At 42.8% G+C, this 18561-nt stretch overlaps 1 protein-coding gene across 1 annotated transcript in view; it reads left to right on the top strand.

Moving 5' to 3' along the window:
* The window catches only part of LOC8026823 (ryanodine receptor), a 561398-nt gene that overhangs the window by 480483 nt on the left and 62354 nt on the right, over window positions 1–18561 (top strand). Inside the window, exons 97-107 of the mRNA XM_040217827.3 lie at window positions 175–231; window positions 351–422; window positions 2029–2133; window positions 2696–2777; window positions 6238–6308; window positions 8318–8383; window positions 8649–8728; window positions 10866–10969; window positions 15312–15369; window positions 16007–16083; window positions 18176–18255. Of these exons, the coding sequence (XP_040073761.2) occupies window positions 175–231; window positions 351–422; window positions 2029–2133; window positions 2696–2777; window positions 6238–6308; window positions 8318–8383; window positions 8649–8728; window positions 10866–10969; window positions 15312–15369; window positions 16007–16083; window positions 18176–18255 (852 nt within the window). The remainder of the gene's footprint in view (window positions 1–174; window positions 232–350; window positions 423–2028; window positions 2134–2695; window positions 2778–6237; window positions 6309–8317; window positions 8384–8648; window positions 8729–10865; window positions 10970–15311; window positions 15370–16006; window positions 16084–18175; window positions 18256–18561) is intronic.

The following is an 18561-nucleotide window of genomic DNA, read 5'->3' as shown; positions in this document are numbered from 1 at the left end:
ATCATCATATCAACCATGTTCATCCACGACTGGGCACTTGCACTTCGCCACTCGCATCAAACCCTCGTTCCAGCGGGTTCATCGAGCTTCGCTAACAAATAAAATTTAATTGTTGCTCTGTAATGCTGGAACATTTCTGGAGGTTGTAGACTTCACTTCTTTTTCCTTGTGCAGGAATCTGTCATGGACTTCTACTGGCATTACTCAAGTAAAGAAGTTATTGACCAACCTGTAAGTGTTAGCTCCAGTTAAACGCTCTCGCATCATTTGTGTTATTCCTCACCAGTTTTTGCAAATTCAAAAATAGTTGCGAAGTGTGATTAGATGTTTTGAATTTTGCGCTTTTTCAGGGCAAGGACAACTTTTGCCGGGCCATAACTGTAGCAAAACAAGTTTTCAACACTCTCACTGAGTTTATACAGGTATAAAGCACTTTCCTCTTTTACAAAGGGCTATTACTGTCAAGGCTAAATTCACTCTTTGTGCAACGGTTAGGTTATACCAGTTGTCGTTGGACTAAATGTGTTAAACAGTAACATACTTTTGTATATTTGTTAAGCTTAAGGACAAACATCACACCTAGTAACAGAGCCTCAAACAAAATAGTGTTTTAGGCAAATAGGAAGTGTTTTTAGCAATTAAAACATTTCTAAAAATAAGGTTATTTATATAAAGCAATTATTTCTTAGGAATACCGTTATCGACCATAGTGTGAATCAAGGCGCGTGTGTATTGAGGTAATTACTAATTAACAGAGTAATTATCAAAAATTTATTTATGTCTAAATGTTAGTTTAGCGGAATCATTAAAATTACTTTTCTATCACATCATTAATATAGCCCAAGGGTTCTAGAACCTTTTCCCTTGAGAAACCCCTATCTGAACTAAATGGCAGCAAACAAACGCCTTCCGTACTCGGCATTGGTGCAGTAAAGCATCGCCTAAGTTACGGCCGTTGTTAGCACGAATGCAGATAATTGAGAGCGTTACGTAAATTCATATGCACAAGTGAGGGGCTCACATCTGCTCAGCTAATGTCTAAACTCTAAATACAATTGACTAAGGGGCAGCGATGGCCAGGCACATTTGGAAGCTCTGAGAACAGTCTGGAAAACCTCTGGGTTCTAAGAATCCTGTTTTAAAATCCATGGTTGGTATTGTTAGGTTAGGTTTGGAAACTAAGTTTCAGGACAAGTTTAGGTCATCGATGTTTTTTATATACAAAAATAATACACAAAGCCATGCCAACGCCCTACTTTTTTTAATTTTTTCTCTTTAATTTTTTAACTGCTACAATTAATTTTGGCAATTAGCTACAAATCTTCCATTCAGGTGCAGCTTCTAAAATCAATAGTATTAAATATAACTTGGAACATTAGTTAATATAGTTGCGCAACAATGGAATCACAATTGCACCCCTTACAGCCACCATAGACGCAAATGTTATTGGTAAGAATGTTCATTATATCAAGAGCTCTTTCAGTTGTCTAGACCTTACCAGCCTAAATATCAGCTACCCCGTACAAATGAATAAAATTAGCATTTGGAGAATGTACTGTAGAGCTCTTCATATTACAGTCTGTTTTGTAAAAAAAAACAGTTTACCTACCAGATAAGAAGTTCAATAGCATGTGCCGGTATACTCTGGCGAGCATACTTCAAATTTCATTCGCCATGTCTGTGTCGTAATATAGCAGCGTTGACGGTACTGAGATTTGAAGTCATACTAAAACAGGGGCTCGTGCCACGTCTTTCCTGTTGTAATCACGTTTCTCCTGTTGGTATTATGTCTTATCTGTCAATGTCATATTTCATCGTTGTTGCTATGCCCACTCTGTTGATGTCATGTTTTCTCCATTGGTATCGTGTCTTATCTGTTATTGCTATGTTGTTTCTGTTGGTGTCATGATGTCTTTGTTATCTTGGTTTCGTTCCTTTTGAGTTGATATTATTCCTTCTCCATTGGCGGCATGCTGTATCTGTTGGTGTCATGCCTTCGATTTTGATGGCATGCCTCCCCTTCTTCAGGGTCCCTGCTCCTTGAACCAGCAGGCCTTGGCACACAGTCGTCTCTGGGACGCAGTCGGCGGCTTCCTCTTCCTCTTCGCCCACATGCAGGACAAGCTCTCCAAGGTGGACTTGTCCCCCTGGGTTATCTTGATACACGAATAGAACTCTATAACTAATGTAGCCTCGGCTTGAAATAAACTCAAGTAAAACAATAACAAAGCAATCATAACATATGATTCACATTCAGTTTTAGTGTCCTCAAGACTGTTTTCAAGTTCTTCAATATAGCAAGTCATAACATACACACGTTTAATTAAAACTCGAGACTTAAAGCAAAAAAACCGGATCAGAGAAATAAACATACTTGCAGGGACATAAGCAGCAGCACAGGTAATCTGAGTAATTTTTGCAGATATTTTTAGAGAAATAAATTCATTTCGCCAAGCGCCAACAAACTTTTCAGGTCTCTAGCAGGTGCAGTCGAGGATTTTAAGGTAGTAGGGAACATACCGCAGCAATTATCGCCACCATTAGTGTCACTCTTTTGTTGGTCATTTTTTACACGAAAGTCACATCACTTTGCCTCAGAATAATGTTGATATAGCATTTGCTTCCTGGAGTCGATGTTGCCAATACTTGAACATTTTAGTGGAATTTTGGACGTGCCAATTTTATTACTTTTCAGAATTCCAGTCAGTTGGACTTGCTCAAAGAGCTTCTGGAACTACAGCAGGAAATGATCATTATGATGCTCAGCATGCTGGAAGGTAGGTCTGATTGGCTGGTCAGGCTCCCTCCCATAGTAATACTCTACTAAATGATTTTGCACTAGTATCTCGAAAGGCTAAAACTGTAAAACTAAAGCAGTTTCGCTTTCAGCGTCAAGATAGTTTACTATTGAGATCAAAACCATGTACAGATTTGTCCATTTTGGCGTATGTCTTTTTAAGCTAAACATATCAGCAAACTGTGCCTTCATAGTTGGCAGTTGTAGAGGATGACAATTTTAGTGATTAACCTATATAAAATGCCAAAATGCCATTGAGCACATCTTATACCCCGGTCAGAGGGGCCCTTGTACCAGGCCTTCAGAACAAACTCCTTCAAAGGGTATTCAAAAACATGGTAGTGCTTGAGGCGAGGACAAAGGGAGATACTGGACAACACAGAGCCCTGAATATATTGATAGTTACGAGGTAGTAGCATTTCAAAATGCAGCTGGTGTGACAGTGAATGACATTCTCGAATTGATTTATTTTAGAGCGCAGCTCTTATGGTACGTTTACACCTGAAAAGAAATCCGCTGCCGCGGGAGCGGATCCGCTCCCGGCGGCGGCGGCGACGAGCTGGTTGTGTTTACATCTATTTCCTTCGAGCAGTGGCGGCAGCGCCGGCTGCGGCAGCGGTTACCGTAACGTCTCGTCAAATATGACGAGAAGGCGCGAGAGGTCCCGCCTCGGCTCTCTCTCCCGGGCGTTGCTGCTCCCGGAAGAACGCGTACTCGTGACGTAGGCAGCGTCGCGCTGCGCAAGAATGTCACATCCGGTCAGCGAAACCCCTCGTTCGGCGGCAGAAATAGATCCCGGACCTAAACGGCTCGCCGCCGCGTTTTCCGCCCAGCGTTTCGCCCCAGCGGCAAAAGCTGGGCGGATCCGCTGGCGGATCCGCAAGTGTAAACGTACCATTAGGGACCCGTTTCCAGCCTGAGCGGCGTCGGCGTCGGCGTAACCGGGGGGGGGGGGGGGGTCACGTGACCCCCCCCCCCCCGAGGTCACGTGACCCCCCTCCGAGGTCACATGACCCCCCCCCCCTCCGAGGTCACGTGACCCCCCCCCCCCCCCCCGAGGTCACGTGGCCCCCTCCGAGGTCACGTGACACCCCCCCCCCCCCCGAGGTCACGTGATTTCCCCACGTCACGTGACCCCCCCCCTCCCCCGAGATCGCGTGACCCCCCGGGGTCACGTGACTACCCGCAGGTGACGTGACCCCCCTCAGTACCCTTCGCTACTCCTCCTCAAGAGCTGCACTCCGATTCGGCGTTACAGGGATTTGTAAACGGCTTTAATTTTTTATCTTAACTCAACCTATACCTAAAAAAACAGCCGCATTTATCTCCTGTATCGGCTCGTGTTTAGTGCCGATTTTAAGTGATGTATTTTTGAACCCATCATGACAAAGTCAAACGTTTCTATAACCTAAGATGGAAGCTATAAGGAGGGGGCAAACACAAGACGTCTCATAACATTGTGTGTTTGTCCCCTCCTTGTAGCCTCCATCTTGGATTTTAGAAATATTTAACTTAAACCAGCTCGCCGGCCTTATTACGTTATCGTCAACCATGACAGGTGCCTTTTGAACCGCCTGAGTGCTTTCAATGTAATCGAAGAGTGTAGGTTTTTAGATTATTTTCTAGCCTTCCTTGACCAGAATACACCCTACTTCAACTCGGATGTGGACATTCTCTTGACCGTTGTTGGCGATACGCCTCTTCCTCTCCAACTTGCGCACAAGGTACCAGTAGTTAGTGGCATAGAGCTTTTCGACATAAAGCTCACGCTCGCTAAGCATCTTCTAAGTTGGACTTACCAGCCTTGAGCCAATAAGCCCGTGTTACCTTAAAACTCATCCTATTCTAAACGTGTTAAGAGAAAGATTGCAAATTTGTGCTTAATGAACGCCATTCTAAAGGGATGCCATGTGATACTTTCGAGTCTGATGGGGCAGTCCAAATGTCTGTCATCTGCCAGCTTCCCGAAGGTTGTGCTGGTATCAGTTGAGGAGAGGATTTTCAAGGGGGTGCGAGCAAAAGTAAGCACTATAGTCCAGATGAAACCAAATGAAAGATAGCGACTGTGCCACATATACACGAGAGTGTACACAATATTAAGAAAATAGCTACTAATCGTAAAACCCGGAAAAGCTCGCCAAGTTGCGTACATTGACAAACCTTTATCGTAAACCCTCGTCGATCTGCGTAAAGCAACAAAGAAGCCCGTTTGTCGCAGGCACAAAGGAGGTCATCTATCAGATTCCATGTTCGTGTGGAAAAAAGTTTGTAGGACAAACGATCAGATTTTTAAATCATAGGTTACAGCGGACACAGCCTGAACGTTAACAGCTATCGACATGGTCATCTGTCACTTCACTGTCAAGACTGCAGCTTCAGGCCTCTGTTCAACACGTGCACTGTTCTTGCCATACATAAAGATGAGACCGTAAGAGAAATAATCGAAGCAACCATGATCAAAATATATTCTGCACGCTGGGTCAGCGTTGCATTTATTGACCTGATAGATAAGGAGGTAGCGTACTTGCGAGCGGTGGCAAAGACTGGGATTGGCTGAAAGTGTATAGAATTCTTAATTCACAATGATTAAACAGTTGAAGTCATCGCTCGGAGTTATCCAGTTTCTTCCTTCGTCCTCGTCTCAAGTGCTACCATGTTTTGAATACCCAGTAACAACTCGCCTAACAATCTGCTTGTTAACACCGCAGTTTGGGCTACAATTCGCACTGATCGTTCACTGGGTTGGTGAACCAGCGCTTGCCGATAAACGCGAGATCGCGGCCTGGTTCGCCGATTCTTTGAAGGAGTATGTTCTTAAGGCTTTTAACGTTCCCGTCTAACCGGAATTTAGACCCTGGGTTTTTAAACTAGGTTCTTAAAAGCACGGAGGTTCCCAAAAGTGCTCGTATGGGTTCCCTAAGCTACCAAGCCGTCCCTTTCCCTAAGTAAAACATTAGTTTAATTTAAGCTTTATTTTAGCGGATCTGGGCCACCCATTGATGAGCCACACAGATGCACGTTAAAGACCCCATGCTAGCTGTTGTACTGCACTCTGTAAATTTCTCATCTACAGCTGAGAGACAAGTCGCCCGCTGAGGCAGACTAAGTTCAGGCTCTATAAACATAGACAGACCCCAGAAATGAGCCAGGAACTCCTTTAATGTGCTTGCATTATAATAATTGACAAATTTGATAACGCTTGCGTAATTATTGAGAGCGCAAATACTATTCCGATTCCTTCTGTTAGATTTCTCAATAGTTGTCTGAGCACACCGAGCTTAGTTTGCCTAATCTAATGATCACTTCTCTATTTATATCTTAACATTTGAATACACTGATCGGTAGAAGTGATTTGACGTTGTATTAATCAGAAGATTATCTTCAGTTGCCTGGTTTGACATTCGTGATGTTACTTAGTGAACGCTCCACTTTTTCCCAAGGAAACGTCATGAATGGCACCATTGGAAAGCAAATGGTAGACACACTTGTGGAATCGGCATCAAACGTGGAGGTAGGCTTAAATCTGTCTTTTTTATGTATTGAATATTGTGTTGTGCTCCTGGGCGATTTTATGACTTGACACCATTGAACCTCATTTATATCAGCATAGTCATAAATTGCTAAGTAAAGTATAAGGGTCTTCAATATTTTATGGAGGTTTAGATTCTATCTAACTCTAACACCCCTGTCCGACAACGTTCTAAAGATCATTTTCACTATGCTCCCTTATAAAATCTGCAAACTAAAGCACGCCGATTACATAAAAGGCAATTTTGCTCATACCGGTTCGATTTATAGGTCAAAATGTAACTACAAGTGTTTTCCACCCTTTTTTATATAAACAAATTTTCAACACTTAAGAAGAGACGGTATAGTATGGAGAATTTACATTGGACAACATATTTGTCTCTAAACATTGAAGGTGTAAAGTAGATGGACGAAAGTATTATAATCACACTAGATTAAATGATCTACAACTTCTGGTTTTTCCTGCCTTGGCTGCTTTGGTTGACGTACGGTGCTTCTGGTGCATTCAGTGTGTCCTCATTTGAGATCCCTCGAGTTTCACCTGATGACGTCACACTTGAGGGGCGCTCTTGAATGCCACGATTCTGGCAGTAAGAGAGCGACGTAGGTGAAGGCGGCCGGCGCCTGTTGCGCTGGTGCGCGACAGTTCATGGTTGCTTCAGCAGCCACGAGTTGGGACGCCGGGAGAACAGCGACGCTACCATTCGTTCCTCTCTTTTTTACCCAACTTCCACAACGACCCGCCACAATGGTTACGTATGAGAGTATGACACGCCGGCTGCTGTGACCCAATTTGCTGTTATCTCAAGACCGCCTTTGTTGGATGCGCGGTATAGGACGCTAAAATGAGTCACCCTAGAGTTCCATACGCCGTAGCGGGAGTAGGACAAGAAGAAAGGACTGACATAGTAACCGTGGAGCCGGAGAAAAGAATAGACGTAGGACAAACCGCGTAGAAACAATGTATGCGGCAGCTTTAGCTCCCTCAAATTGGACTACTCTATAATTCATATTGGCTTAGATCGATTCAATTGACTTACTGTTGTGTCATACTGATCAGTAGCGCCATGCTTTTTCACGTGTGGTTTCACCACAATTTTTCACAAGGGATCACGTGCGTTACCATGAAGACGGTTCACCTAAGCTAAGTTCCTTTTTACTACCGACGAAAAACGAGGGCATGCTCAGCCGGATTTCCGCATTGTTTGCTTTTGTCGCAATGATACTCCAAACTGATGCACACGTGATCCACAACGTGAAGGCCTGCCGCGGATCCGCGGGCCTTCACGATATGGGCGACTTGCATTTCTGCGGCGCCATAACTCTCATGAGCCGAAATATCTATCACTATCACTATCATGAACACAAACCCCTCAGTTCACTTCATCATCGAATCGCTTTCCTACTGTGTTCAATAATCTATGGGTATACACACTATCGCTATCACAAACTCTTTAGTGCACTTCATCGTCGAATAGCTTTTCTATCTGTGCCCCATAATCTATGGCTACACCCCCGGCACAGCAGCTCCTTCCAGACTTTATTCAACATTTTGTCTCGATTAGGACAGAGCGCGCGTTTGTGAGGAAGAAGCATCCGTCCGCGATAAAAGAGGAAATGCAAGAAACGATTCAATGTCGAGACGGTGAAGGTACATGACTATCGTGACGTATAAACCTCGTTTAAGATACATTGCATGCCCCATCATACTATACTCACTGCCCTGCGTTCCTATACAGCACACGAACGAAGAGCGGGGTGGGTTCTGAGCATCATTTTGCTTGACAGCCGATTGCAGCATTAACGCAATACGAAGAGCAAATCACAAGCGAGAAGCAGAAACATCATAAACCTTCCGCTCCTTAAACTATCAGTGGCTATATCATGCTGCCAAATTTTTCTTTTGAAAAGTGGTACATCAAAAGCTAGAATCGTCTAATCTAGTGATTTCATAATTGCTCAAATATATTCGCGTTCACTTCTGTTTTGCAGATGATTCTACGCTTCTTTGACATGTTCTTGAAACTCAAGGAACTGACCTCATCCAGCTCATTCCAGGTGCGAAATGGGATTTGACATAAACGGGGCTCTTGATTTTTGATATTAAGTTCTATCAATATATTTGTGACAATACAAATTGCTCAGGTAAGAAAAAAAAGACTAAAAGATAGAGGCAATATTTTTATATACGTAATTAATTTTAATACATTGACAAATTCCTAGAAACTAAATCTGGTAGAGAACAATCCAAATTACTTGTGAGCACATATGCATAGCCCCATTTAAACCTTATTCATAGACTAATGGCTTGTTTTCTCCTCAGGAAATAGATTCCAATAACTCTGGCTGGATTACTCCCAAAGATTTTCAGAAAGCAATGGAGCAACAGAAGATATACAATCCGTAAGTGCTTGTTTCGTAAACTTTTGTGTTTGGGTACGAAACCCGTACGTATGAAGAACTTTTTGCCAGTTCTAAGTGTTCTATTCAATTAATGAATTCAAAAGGACAATATTAGATTAGGGCAAGAACTGGAACACAAGACACAGGCAGAAAGGAATAAACATAACACCATTTCAAAGGGTTGGGCAGCGTAGTGTATATAATTTTTGTCCACATGATTTTCGGCGGTTTTTGTGAGTACAATTTTCTATCAACAATTCGGCTGGGCTTCGACATTTATTTCAATACACTTGGCCCTTGTTTGTTTTTCTTGTTTTTTTGTAAATTTATGTTGAGAGTTTTGAACAGCAACTTAGGCTTTATTTGACACACGCTTCGGGACGAGACTTCTCTTCATCAAATGTGGACACACTACAGTGAGAAATTGCTTGTTCAGCAATGCCATGCACATATCTTATTCATTTTTTGTTATTTTACTGGTTGTTCCTTTTTCCCTTTTTTTTCTCTGGCACCCCGCTACAAAAACACTTTGCAGCCGTTGTGTCTTCACTCTTGAATAAGTAAGAGGTCCCTCGATAGAGGCCTAGATGGGCCGCCCAAGTAGGTCTCCTGTATTTACCAAGAGGAAAGCCAAGGTGGTGTCCTAAGTAGTCCCTCTGTGGGTCCCACGAGGGAAGCCCAATTAGGTCCCCTGTATCTACCAAGAGGAAAGCCAAGGTGGCGTCCCAAGTAGTTCCGCTGTGGGTCCCACGAGGGAAGCCCAATTAGGTCCCCTGTATCTACCAAGAGGAAACCCAAGGTGGCGTCCTAAGTAGTCCCACTGTGGGTCCCACGAGGGATGCCCAAGTAGGTCCCCTGTATCTACCAAGAGGAAAGCCAAGGTGGCGTCCTGAGTGGTCCCGCTGTGGGTCCCACGAGGGAAGCCCAAGTAGGTCCCCTGTATCTACCAAGAGGAAAGCCAAGGTGGCGTCCTAAGTAGTCCCGCTGTGGGTCCCACGAGGAAAGCCCAAGTAGGTCCCCTGTATCTACCAAGAGGAAAGCCAAGCTGGCGTCCTAAGTAGTCCCGCTGTGGGTCCCACGAGGGAAGCCTAATTAGGTCCCCTGTATTTACCAAGAGGAAAGCCAAGGTTCCGTCCTAAGTAGTCCCGCTGTGGGTCACACGAGGGAAGCCCAATTAGGTCCCCTATATCTACCAAGAGGAAAACCAAGGTGGGGTCCTAAATAGTCCCGCTGTGGGTCCCACGAGGGAAGCCCAAGTAGGTCCCCTGTATCTACCAAGAGGAAATCCAAGCGGACTACTTAGGGCCCACAGGCGTCCTAAGTAAGTCCCCCTGTGGGTTCCACGAGGGAAACCCGTTGAGCAGACCAAGTCGGCCCGACTTGGGCCCGAGTTGCAAGATCGACGTGCAGCCCACGTAGGCTGCCCATGTTGAACGCACGTCGGCACCGTCTTTTGGAGCCCACTTCGTGCTAGTCAGGAAAGTTTTTTCCAAAAACGTTAGTGTCCAAGAAAGTGAATGATGCTACTAAACTTTTTCTCAGAAATCCGTTTTGATGAACGATATTCAACATTACATAGTGTAATCTAAAATATTTAAGTTTGCATTGTAATACGCTGCAAACAACTTAATTTTCACAAGGGCGTAACTTTAATTACTTTCGCGACTAGTATTGAGTATTGCAAAAAAAATTTGTTCTGCGATTATATCACCGAACTGAAACGAGCCCGCAGCACATCACTTCAAATCACGAAATTTAGTGTACAGAAAATATTCTTGGTAACATTCGCCTCACAGTGAGACTTTTAATGGGGATTGTAGTAACATTCAGCTCAAAAACACAATCTTGATATGGTAAGGATTAAATTTTATTAGCATATTCTTTAGATAAGTGTGTTTGATCCCAAGAGTGAACTTAATCTACTCAAGTTTTGATGTAAAAAAAGGAGGTGTTCAGCTTGAGAACCATTATACGCTTGATCAGAATTGGTAATTTGTCAAAAACAGTGTGCAATGTTTCATTCTATTTTGTTTGTAATTTTTTTTTGTGTGTGTCTTACGATTAAGCATATTTTTCATCTCGGACTTTCCTTATAATCTCAGATTTATTGTAAAATGTGGTAATATTTTGTTCCTAGAGATGAGATTGCCTTTTTGATGAGCTGTTGCGAGCCAAACATTGATGATTTGATCGACTACCGGGAGTTCACCGAGCGTTTCCACAACCCCGCCAAGGATATCGGTAGGTGCTGTTTTTAGTCTTGCTTGATAACCCATACGTTTCGTGGTGTATCTCCTTGGCACGCAAGCCAGTATTATTACAAATTAGGATGAAATAAAAAGCCCTGAATTGTCCAGTCATTCCCAAAGTTTACTTGTAATTGGGTAATAACAGTTACATAATTATGTTTTATTTCCCTATCCAAAACAAATTTTATTAATTCATTTAATGATGATGACAGCTATTTTATACTAGCCAATACTGTCCGGCGTCTCGCCCGCGAACTACAAATTCAAAACAACACGTCACAGTTTTGCCAAATACAGTGAAATCAGCTTACGTCCTATTTTGACCCCTCGGTTCTAGGATAACTCACTTGCTTCTTGCAGATCATTTCTTTATAGACATTACTCAAGTTCACAGTAATATACTCTTTAAATATTTAAAATTTTCTTGAGAATATTCATTTTACTTTTCAAGCACTATATATATAGACATGCCAGTTTGACACAGATCTGCTTGTTACAAATCTGAGTTTCAGATAACCCTCACAGGTGTTCAAAATTGTGTTCCCAATCTAAGGACGGTATTTTTTTAAATAAAATTAAGCACTTAATGAGCACGGCCTGCCAGAAAGCGAAACGTGGTGCTTTCTATTGAACATACAAAAATATTTGCGCGAAAGACAAAGGACAAAAAGGACATGCAAGACAAGCGCTAATTTCAGCCAATGCTGCTTTCTATGAAAGCTACTAACATTGGACACCTGATTCGGCTTTGCAAAATTATCCACAATAAACAAGGTTTAAGTGACCAATTTTTATCACTACGCAACTTAGAGTGCTATCCTTTCGTTCTGTCTTGTTCGCATCAAGAAGTAGTGCACACTATATCACACCATTATCTCTTAATTTCTTTTTGCCATTACGAAAATTGTTGCAATTTTTTTAAAAACTGTTTTGTTTGGAATGTTTAACTGTTCGAAATATTGTACAAATATGTAGCGGAGCACTCTCTCTAAAGGTACAATAGGTGGACAATGATAGCTTATCATGACGAGTACAACCCGAGACTGGAGCAGGAGGAAATTGTTTTACAGTGGAAGAAAAAGTAATAGGGACAGACAGTCTCTAACTCAGGTAATAATTTCATTCAACCAATTTCCATACATACAGAACTACAACCGCCACAAAACCACTGAACACACTGTTTTCAAAGGTCGCGTGCACAACCCTCAAGGGCGATTCACACATTTGCATTGAGTCCTAGCGAGAGCGAGGTTTCCTATGGCAACAGCTACGCCAGCTCCAACAAAACGAGGTGAAAACCGGTCTTGTTGGATCTGACGCAGCTTTCCCACAGCACCCCTCGCACCCGGTCAGACTCCACTCAAGTTTGTGAATCGCCCTCCGCCCACATCACAAAAAAAAACTAAGCGAGGCCACCTACAAATCGCAACGACCTTTCGCATTAGACAGATCACCTTCTATACAGCTACAGGTCTCAAAAAAGATAAATTTTTTTAAACTACGACATATACACACACAGTGATACCTTTGGCCAATTAAGACGAAAAGCGTCAAAACTCCTACATCAGGGGTTGCCAGGCTGGCCTGACCTAAGAACCGCAAACAAAACCACGGAGCTTCTAAGAGCCGTGGGGGGGGGGGGGGGGGGGGGGGGGGCAAACTTAACTTTTGTTCAGAGTCTGACTGTACGTATGGGGGCACAAGGCTGTATGACTGTACGTATGGGAGTACAAGGCTGCCAAACTGCAAGCTGCAGTGTGCTTTATTCTGAAATCCTTTCTTTCTTTTTTTCCTGGGGAAACGCGGAAAGGAACCAAGGGGGGAGGGGGCCCCGGTAGTGCACAATTTTTTCGACTTCGTTTGACATTCTTAGTGACAGAGATTGATCTGGATGACCATGGACTTAAGGAATGTTAATCTAGATCAATCTCTGTCACTAAGGAATTCAAACGAGTAGATCGATCTAATCAAGGATCGCTGTGGAAGGGAGCATACAATTATTTTGATGGATATCAAAGATCTTTATTAATTACTGGAAAAGAGTCATCTACTGAAAAGGGTTAAAGAGGTTCTGTAGTTGAATTTGGTTAAATTTTAATCACAATCAGACATTTTCATATATAGATTTCTTTTTATTCTTGAGTATCAGGCCCTGTCGACGGTTGTAGAATATGAAGGAAAAACATGTATACAAAAAGATGGATGGTGCATAGGGTCGTCTGGTGCACCCGCGTTAACTGAAAATATCTGAACTACTTGGATTGTGTTGTGTGTGACAGGTTGCAAAAGTCGTCAGGTACAAGTATTGTTAAAAGATAAGTTGATGAGATAGTGATTTGGTCTTTTGACAAAGGTGTAATAAGCAGCGTGGAAACGTTAATTAGATCAGCACGACCTGAGCTCACGGCGGAAAGACCTTAGAATGAGGCCCTTCAGTTTTTAGATTTCTTAATTCATACTGAAAAAGGCTCTGCTTGGGGAATGGCAAAGAAAGTTCAAAACCAGCGCTATAAAAATTAAGTTCTCACACTAGAACTGAGAAGGCGGGGGTAGTTGAATCAGTAACCAGGAATGCACTCGATAGGCCTTGTATTCATTTTATGACTCAATTGTTGGAAAGACAGTGGAAAAGATTGAACAAGGCCGGTTACGAAGATTAGTTCGAAACACAATCATGTCTAAAAATCGCAACATACTGAAGGAGAACAGAAATTAAAGAACAAGTTTGCTGTAATCCCGTATTGCTATAAAATATTGCATAGTCTGAAAGTAATTCTAGAACAGTTCGGAGTAGACACCGTTTTCTGTTCAGATTTTAAGTTAAGCTGACTCACGCCATTTTAGACAGGTTTGTGTGGATGCAAAGAAAACACCGTCAGAAGTCGGTTCCTGCAAATATGGAGTGGTTTTGGGGTACCTTTCGCTTGTAATTTTAAGCATGTAGGCCAGATTTCAAGGTGTATCAATTACAGGTTAACGGAACACAAAAAAAAAACGTAACGATTAATGCTGCAAATCGAAGTTAGCCAACCAAGTGGACGAATGCAATAGGTGTAGTGCACAATGGTTAGGAACGGAAATAGTTCACCAAAAGGTACATAGCATGAAGAGAATTGCAGGAGAGAGAATTTGGATAAGAACAATAGGAAACTGTATCACTGAGGCCTCTATGCAGCTTGGTGGCAATTAAAAAAAAAATTCAACTCAAGTTGCGCATTGTTTTGGTTGTCCCTTATTTGCAAGTGTTTTGCTCGTCCCTTTGATGGTCTTTCCCCTATAGTAGAAGTGGTGGTGCGATGTTCGGGTCAAACATGAGTATTTATGCCTCCCTTATAAATGACTTGTTTTCTTCTTTTTTTTAGTTAGGTTAAATTTTGTTTTTGTTGGTCGACTTCCTTCATGCTTTGTCCTAAATGGAAAAAGGTTTTGTGCAGTCAAGTCTTTATTAAGAAGATAATTTTGCATATGATGTGTCAATGGTGCAACCTTGGTTGTGTGTCACGGTTATTTCTTTCTGTTTTTTGTCTTTTGACATAAGAGTTCAGACGCTTTTCGTCTAAACTCATCAAAGCTATAACTTTGTGTGTGTATGTCAGTATGTGTATGTGTATGTGTATGCTCATCATCGTTGTATACTTTTGTAACCTCTAGCTCTACTGCAGTTTTTTGTTTGTTTGTTTTTTGTCAAAATCAAAAGGTGGTTGTGCTTTGTAGGTGGGCTCAGTTTCTTTTGTTATGTGGCTGAGCGTTGTACGCACAACCCACAAAACATAATGTTCGGTGGTTTTGTGGCGGTTGTAGCGGTATGGTGGTATATAAAGAGGTTGGTCGAATAAAATTATTAGCTGAGTTAGAGAAGCTGTCTATCCCTGTTGCTTTCTCTTATACTGTAAAAGAAAGTCCTCTTTCTGCCCCCTTTCTCGGGTGATATTCATCATGGTAAACTTCCATTCGCTTGCCTACGCACTGACTGTAATTTCAATATAAGCTTAAACAGTCCTTCGAGGCTTCTTTGGCGTACCTGCCAGTTTTCGAGGGAGATGGTGGTTTCACTAGGAGTGGAATTTTAAGTTAAGAACCCATACTTTTGACTATTTGACATGCTGAGGGATTATAGCGCTTGTGGAGACCATAGACGGAGAAAAAGGCCACATCGGATCTTTCGGTTTATATTACTCAAGAGAGTACTCGAATCAAGCTTTACACCAACGTAATTAGTTGACACACTTAAAGTGAAGTACTGTAAGAAGTAAATCTGTCGTAATAAATTGTTGTTTTCAATGTTACAAAATATTATGCGAAAAAGTTACAGTTTGTTACCCCCCTCCCCCCAGGATTTAATGTGGCTGTACTATTGACAAACCTTTCTGAACACATGCCGAACGACCCAAGGTAATCTCCCATTTTTTTTGTTATTTTTGTAATGCTTCGAATGTTCTACACTAATTGTTGACAACCTTGTGTAGTTTTTACGGGCTTATATGTTTGTGGGATATGAAACAATGTTGTACGAAGCTTGGATATTTTTTCTTACATCTCGATTCCACTGACTTTTCTCAGTTCCAGCTTTTTTTTCTTTTTTTCTTCTTGCTCTCTGTGTAGAGCTCAAATTATGCAGTGTATTCTGCATCATCCTGAAACTTAGGTGTAACATTCTCCTTCATTAGAGGTCCAAAACATAACCGATTTGATTTACTGACTGTTTCAATATGGACTGGTTTCCGCTGTTTCAAATGGGCAGTTATAAGTAGGCAGGCAATAGGTTTATCCCTTAATTGGCCTACCAAACTGAACAATGTTTTATTAAAATATTGACCCTGACAAGGCGAGATGTTGTTTTCTAAGATTGCACTTTTTTTCTACAAAAACAGCGGTCTTATCACCCACTGTACTCTTATTCTCTATCGATTGCTTATATTGTAAACATACTTACGGGATTTTTGCAAGGAGTTCATTGAATAGTGGCTTTATGCATGATTATGTAGCAAATCAGTGCGCATAATATGATCTGCAATGTATAATCTCACAGGCTTCACCGTTTCCTGGAGACCGCTAGCAGCGTGTTGAACTATTTTGAGCCATTCTTGGGACGCATTGAGATTATGGGTGAGCCACTGCTTCTTAATCTTTTCACTATCTGTTACAGCTGAAACAAGAACGCTCCAAAATTGTAATAGTATTCATACTTGTTCCGTTTATTTCATATCTTGATTACGACTTGCAGAAAAATAATAACCAATTGAAAAGAACCCTTCAGCCCCAATAGGTTATGGGACCCCTCAGCTCTGATTGGCTATTCTACCCTTCCATCCCTTCAAACTCCTTCAGCTCTTCATACCCCTAGGTCCTTCAAACCCATTCAGTCCTGCAAACCCTTCAGACCCTTCATCATTTCAGACCCCATCAGCTCTTCAACTTTTTAGACGCTCGAAAGACTGTAAACCATAGGCCAAAAATGAAGTTTAAGACGTTGTTTGAAGTTAATCCCCGATCCATCCGACTACGTTCACCGTCTCAGAGATGCTTTGTCACAACTTCGCCCCACACCTACAAGGCCGTCATCGGCACGCCCTGTTTTTGTCAGCCGTGAACTATTAACAACCACACACGTTTTCGTCAGAAAGGACGCTCTACGCCGCTGCCTTCAACCACCCTACGATGATCCATTTCCGGTTTTGAAGAGGACGCCGAAATACTTCCAAATACTGTTAAACGGGAAAACAGAGAATGTATCAATAGACAGGCTGAAGCCCGCGCAAATCCAACCGTCACGTCAGGAGCCCCTAGATACTAATGGCGAATTCCACTCTTCGTTTTGGAGCGCGCCGGGGTCGACTTTTCTGGAGCGAGTCTATTTCACTGGGCGATCGGGATCGAGACCGACGTGTTTCACTGGTCGTTTTGGATTAGCTCCCGCTCCAGATCTCGATCTGGATCCGAGAAAAGTTGCTCCCACGATTTCGGCGGATTCCACCGGAAGCCAGCCGGGCCAGCCCTCGGCGCACACACGTGACTTCCTTTATCGTGGGGCATCTCGCCTGATCTCGCCCATCTCGCCTCAGAACAAGAAGAAGCACGTCGCGGGCTGAGCTCCTAGATTGTCTCGACACCAGGGGGGCTATGTTGCACGTTTTGGACTCCCAGGACACTTGGGAGAAGGAAGTGACGTCAACGACTAGAGCAAACGCAGATTGGATGTTGACAGAAGAAAACAAAATCAACATCCAATCTGCATTTGCTGCGTTGTTGACGTCACTTCCTTCTCCCTAGTCTCCTGGAAGTCGAAAACGTGCAACATACCCCTCCAGAAGAATTCGTAATGGCCGCTTGCTTACCCCCGCCGGTTCGTTTTCCAGCAAGGAGAAGAGAAGGTATTTGCCGCGCTACGAGCATTCCGGCAATCTTTACTAGAAGCGCCTGAGCCATTCCTACCGCTCGTGCGTCGAACACGTGTTAGCGCCGCCATTGCGAAAACATCTTCGAAACGACCGCGGCAGCCGCGGAAAGGGGATTCCCGGGCAGTTGACTGACGGGAAGGCATCCACCAATCCCGGAGCAGCGGTCATGTTCCACTGGGGGTCCGTAGGCGGCGCGACTCCATTCGGATCGTGTGCTCCCGTTTGGATCTGGTCAACTGATCTCGGCGCGCTCCAAAACGCCCGTGGAGTTCGCCATAAAGTGTTCATATCAACGCACCGCAAAGTTCATTTTTTTACCTTCAATCGTCAAATCGACTAGAAGGGGGGTAGTGTAGCGGTCATCGCGCCAGCTCTTGAAAGGCAGGAAAGAAGAGGACGACACGAGAGAAAAGGTTCGCGAGCAAGTTGAGCGGCTAGGTTCCGAAGGTTGTGACAGCGATCTGTACTTGATATGTAAATAATGTATATATAAATACTGATTGCTATAACTATAATGCAACGCGCGCGGTTACGCCGACGCCGACGCCGCTCAAGACGGAAACGGGCGCCTAAGAGCTGCGTTCTAAAACATTTCGTGGTTCAGTGTCCTTTTAAAAGTAGCAAAGTACGTTACTCATTCTTTTTCTCAAAAAATTTACTAAACAGGCTACTTGTTATAGTAAAAAGTAACTAGCTTGAAGTAAATCGTTACTATTAACGCGTCACTTACGTGTCTTCGTTTTAGCTTGCTTATATTATATACGAGAGAAGTAACTGCATTCTCTTCCACAACGTTTCAGGTGGCAGCAAAAGGATTGAAAGAGTTTACTTTGAAATCAAGGAGTCCACAATTGACCAATGGGAAAAACCTCAAATAAAGGTAAGATGTTGGTTGAAATATGGAATACTTCACATTTGATGAAAGCTGTGGAGAGGCAAGGAGTTGAATTTAGCTCTGGTGACATATTACCATCTTGCAATGAAACAAAGATGAAGAGGAAGATTTCAGAGATATACTTCGTTGCAAATCAGCCAATGTGCTTCTCACAAAAAAGAAAGGGGTACATTGTAGCGCGTTTGCAGAAATCATAAGACATTCATTACCAACAGCTTTTTTAGAAATATTGATTAGCTGTGTTTTGTTTTCTTAAAACTGTCACTTCGTACTGGCGTAAAGTGGTGAACT

The sequence above is a fragment of the Ixodes scapularis genome, unplaced genomic scaffold, assembly GCF_016920785.2.
Source record: "Ixodes scapularis isolate PalLabHiFi unplaced genomic scaffold, ASM1692078v2 PGA_scaffold4__175_contigs__length_147842914, whole genome shotgun sequence".
Lineage (NCBI taxonomy): Eukaryota > Metazoa > Arthropoda > Arachnida > Ixodida > Ixodidae > Ixodes > Ixodes scapularis.
Note: the sequence above shows the minus strand (reverse complement) of the source record. Positions and strands in the feature narration are given on the sequence as shown.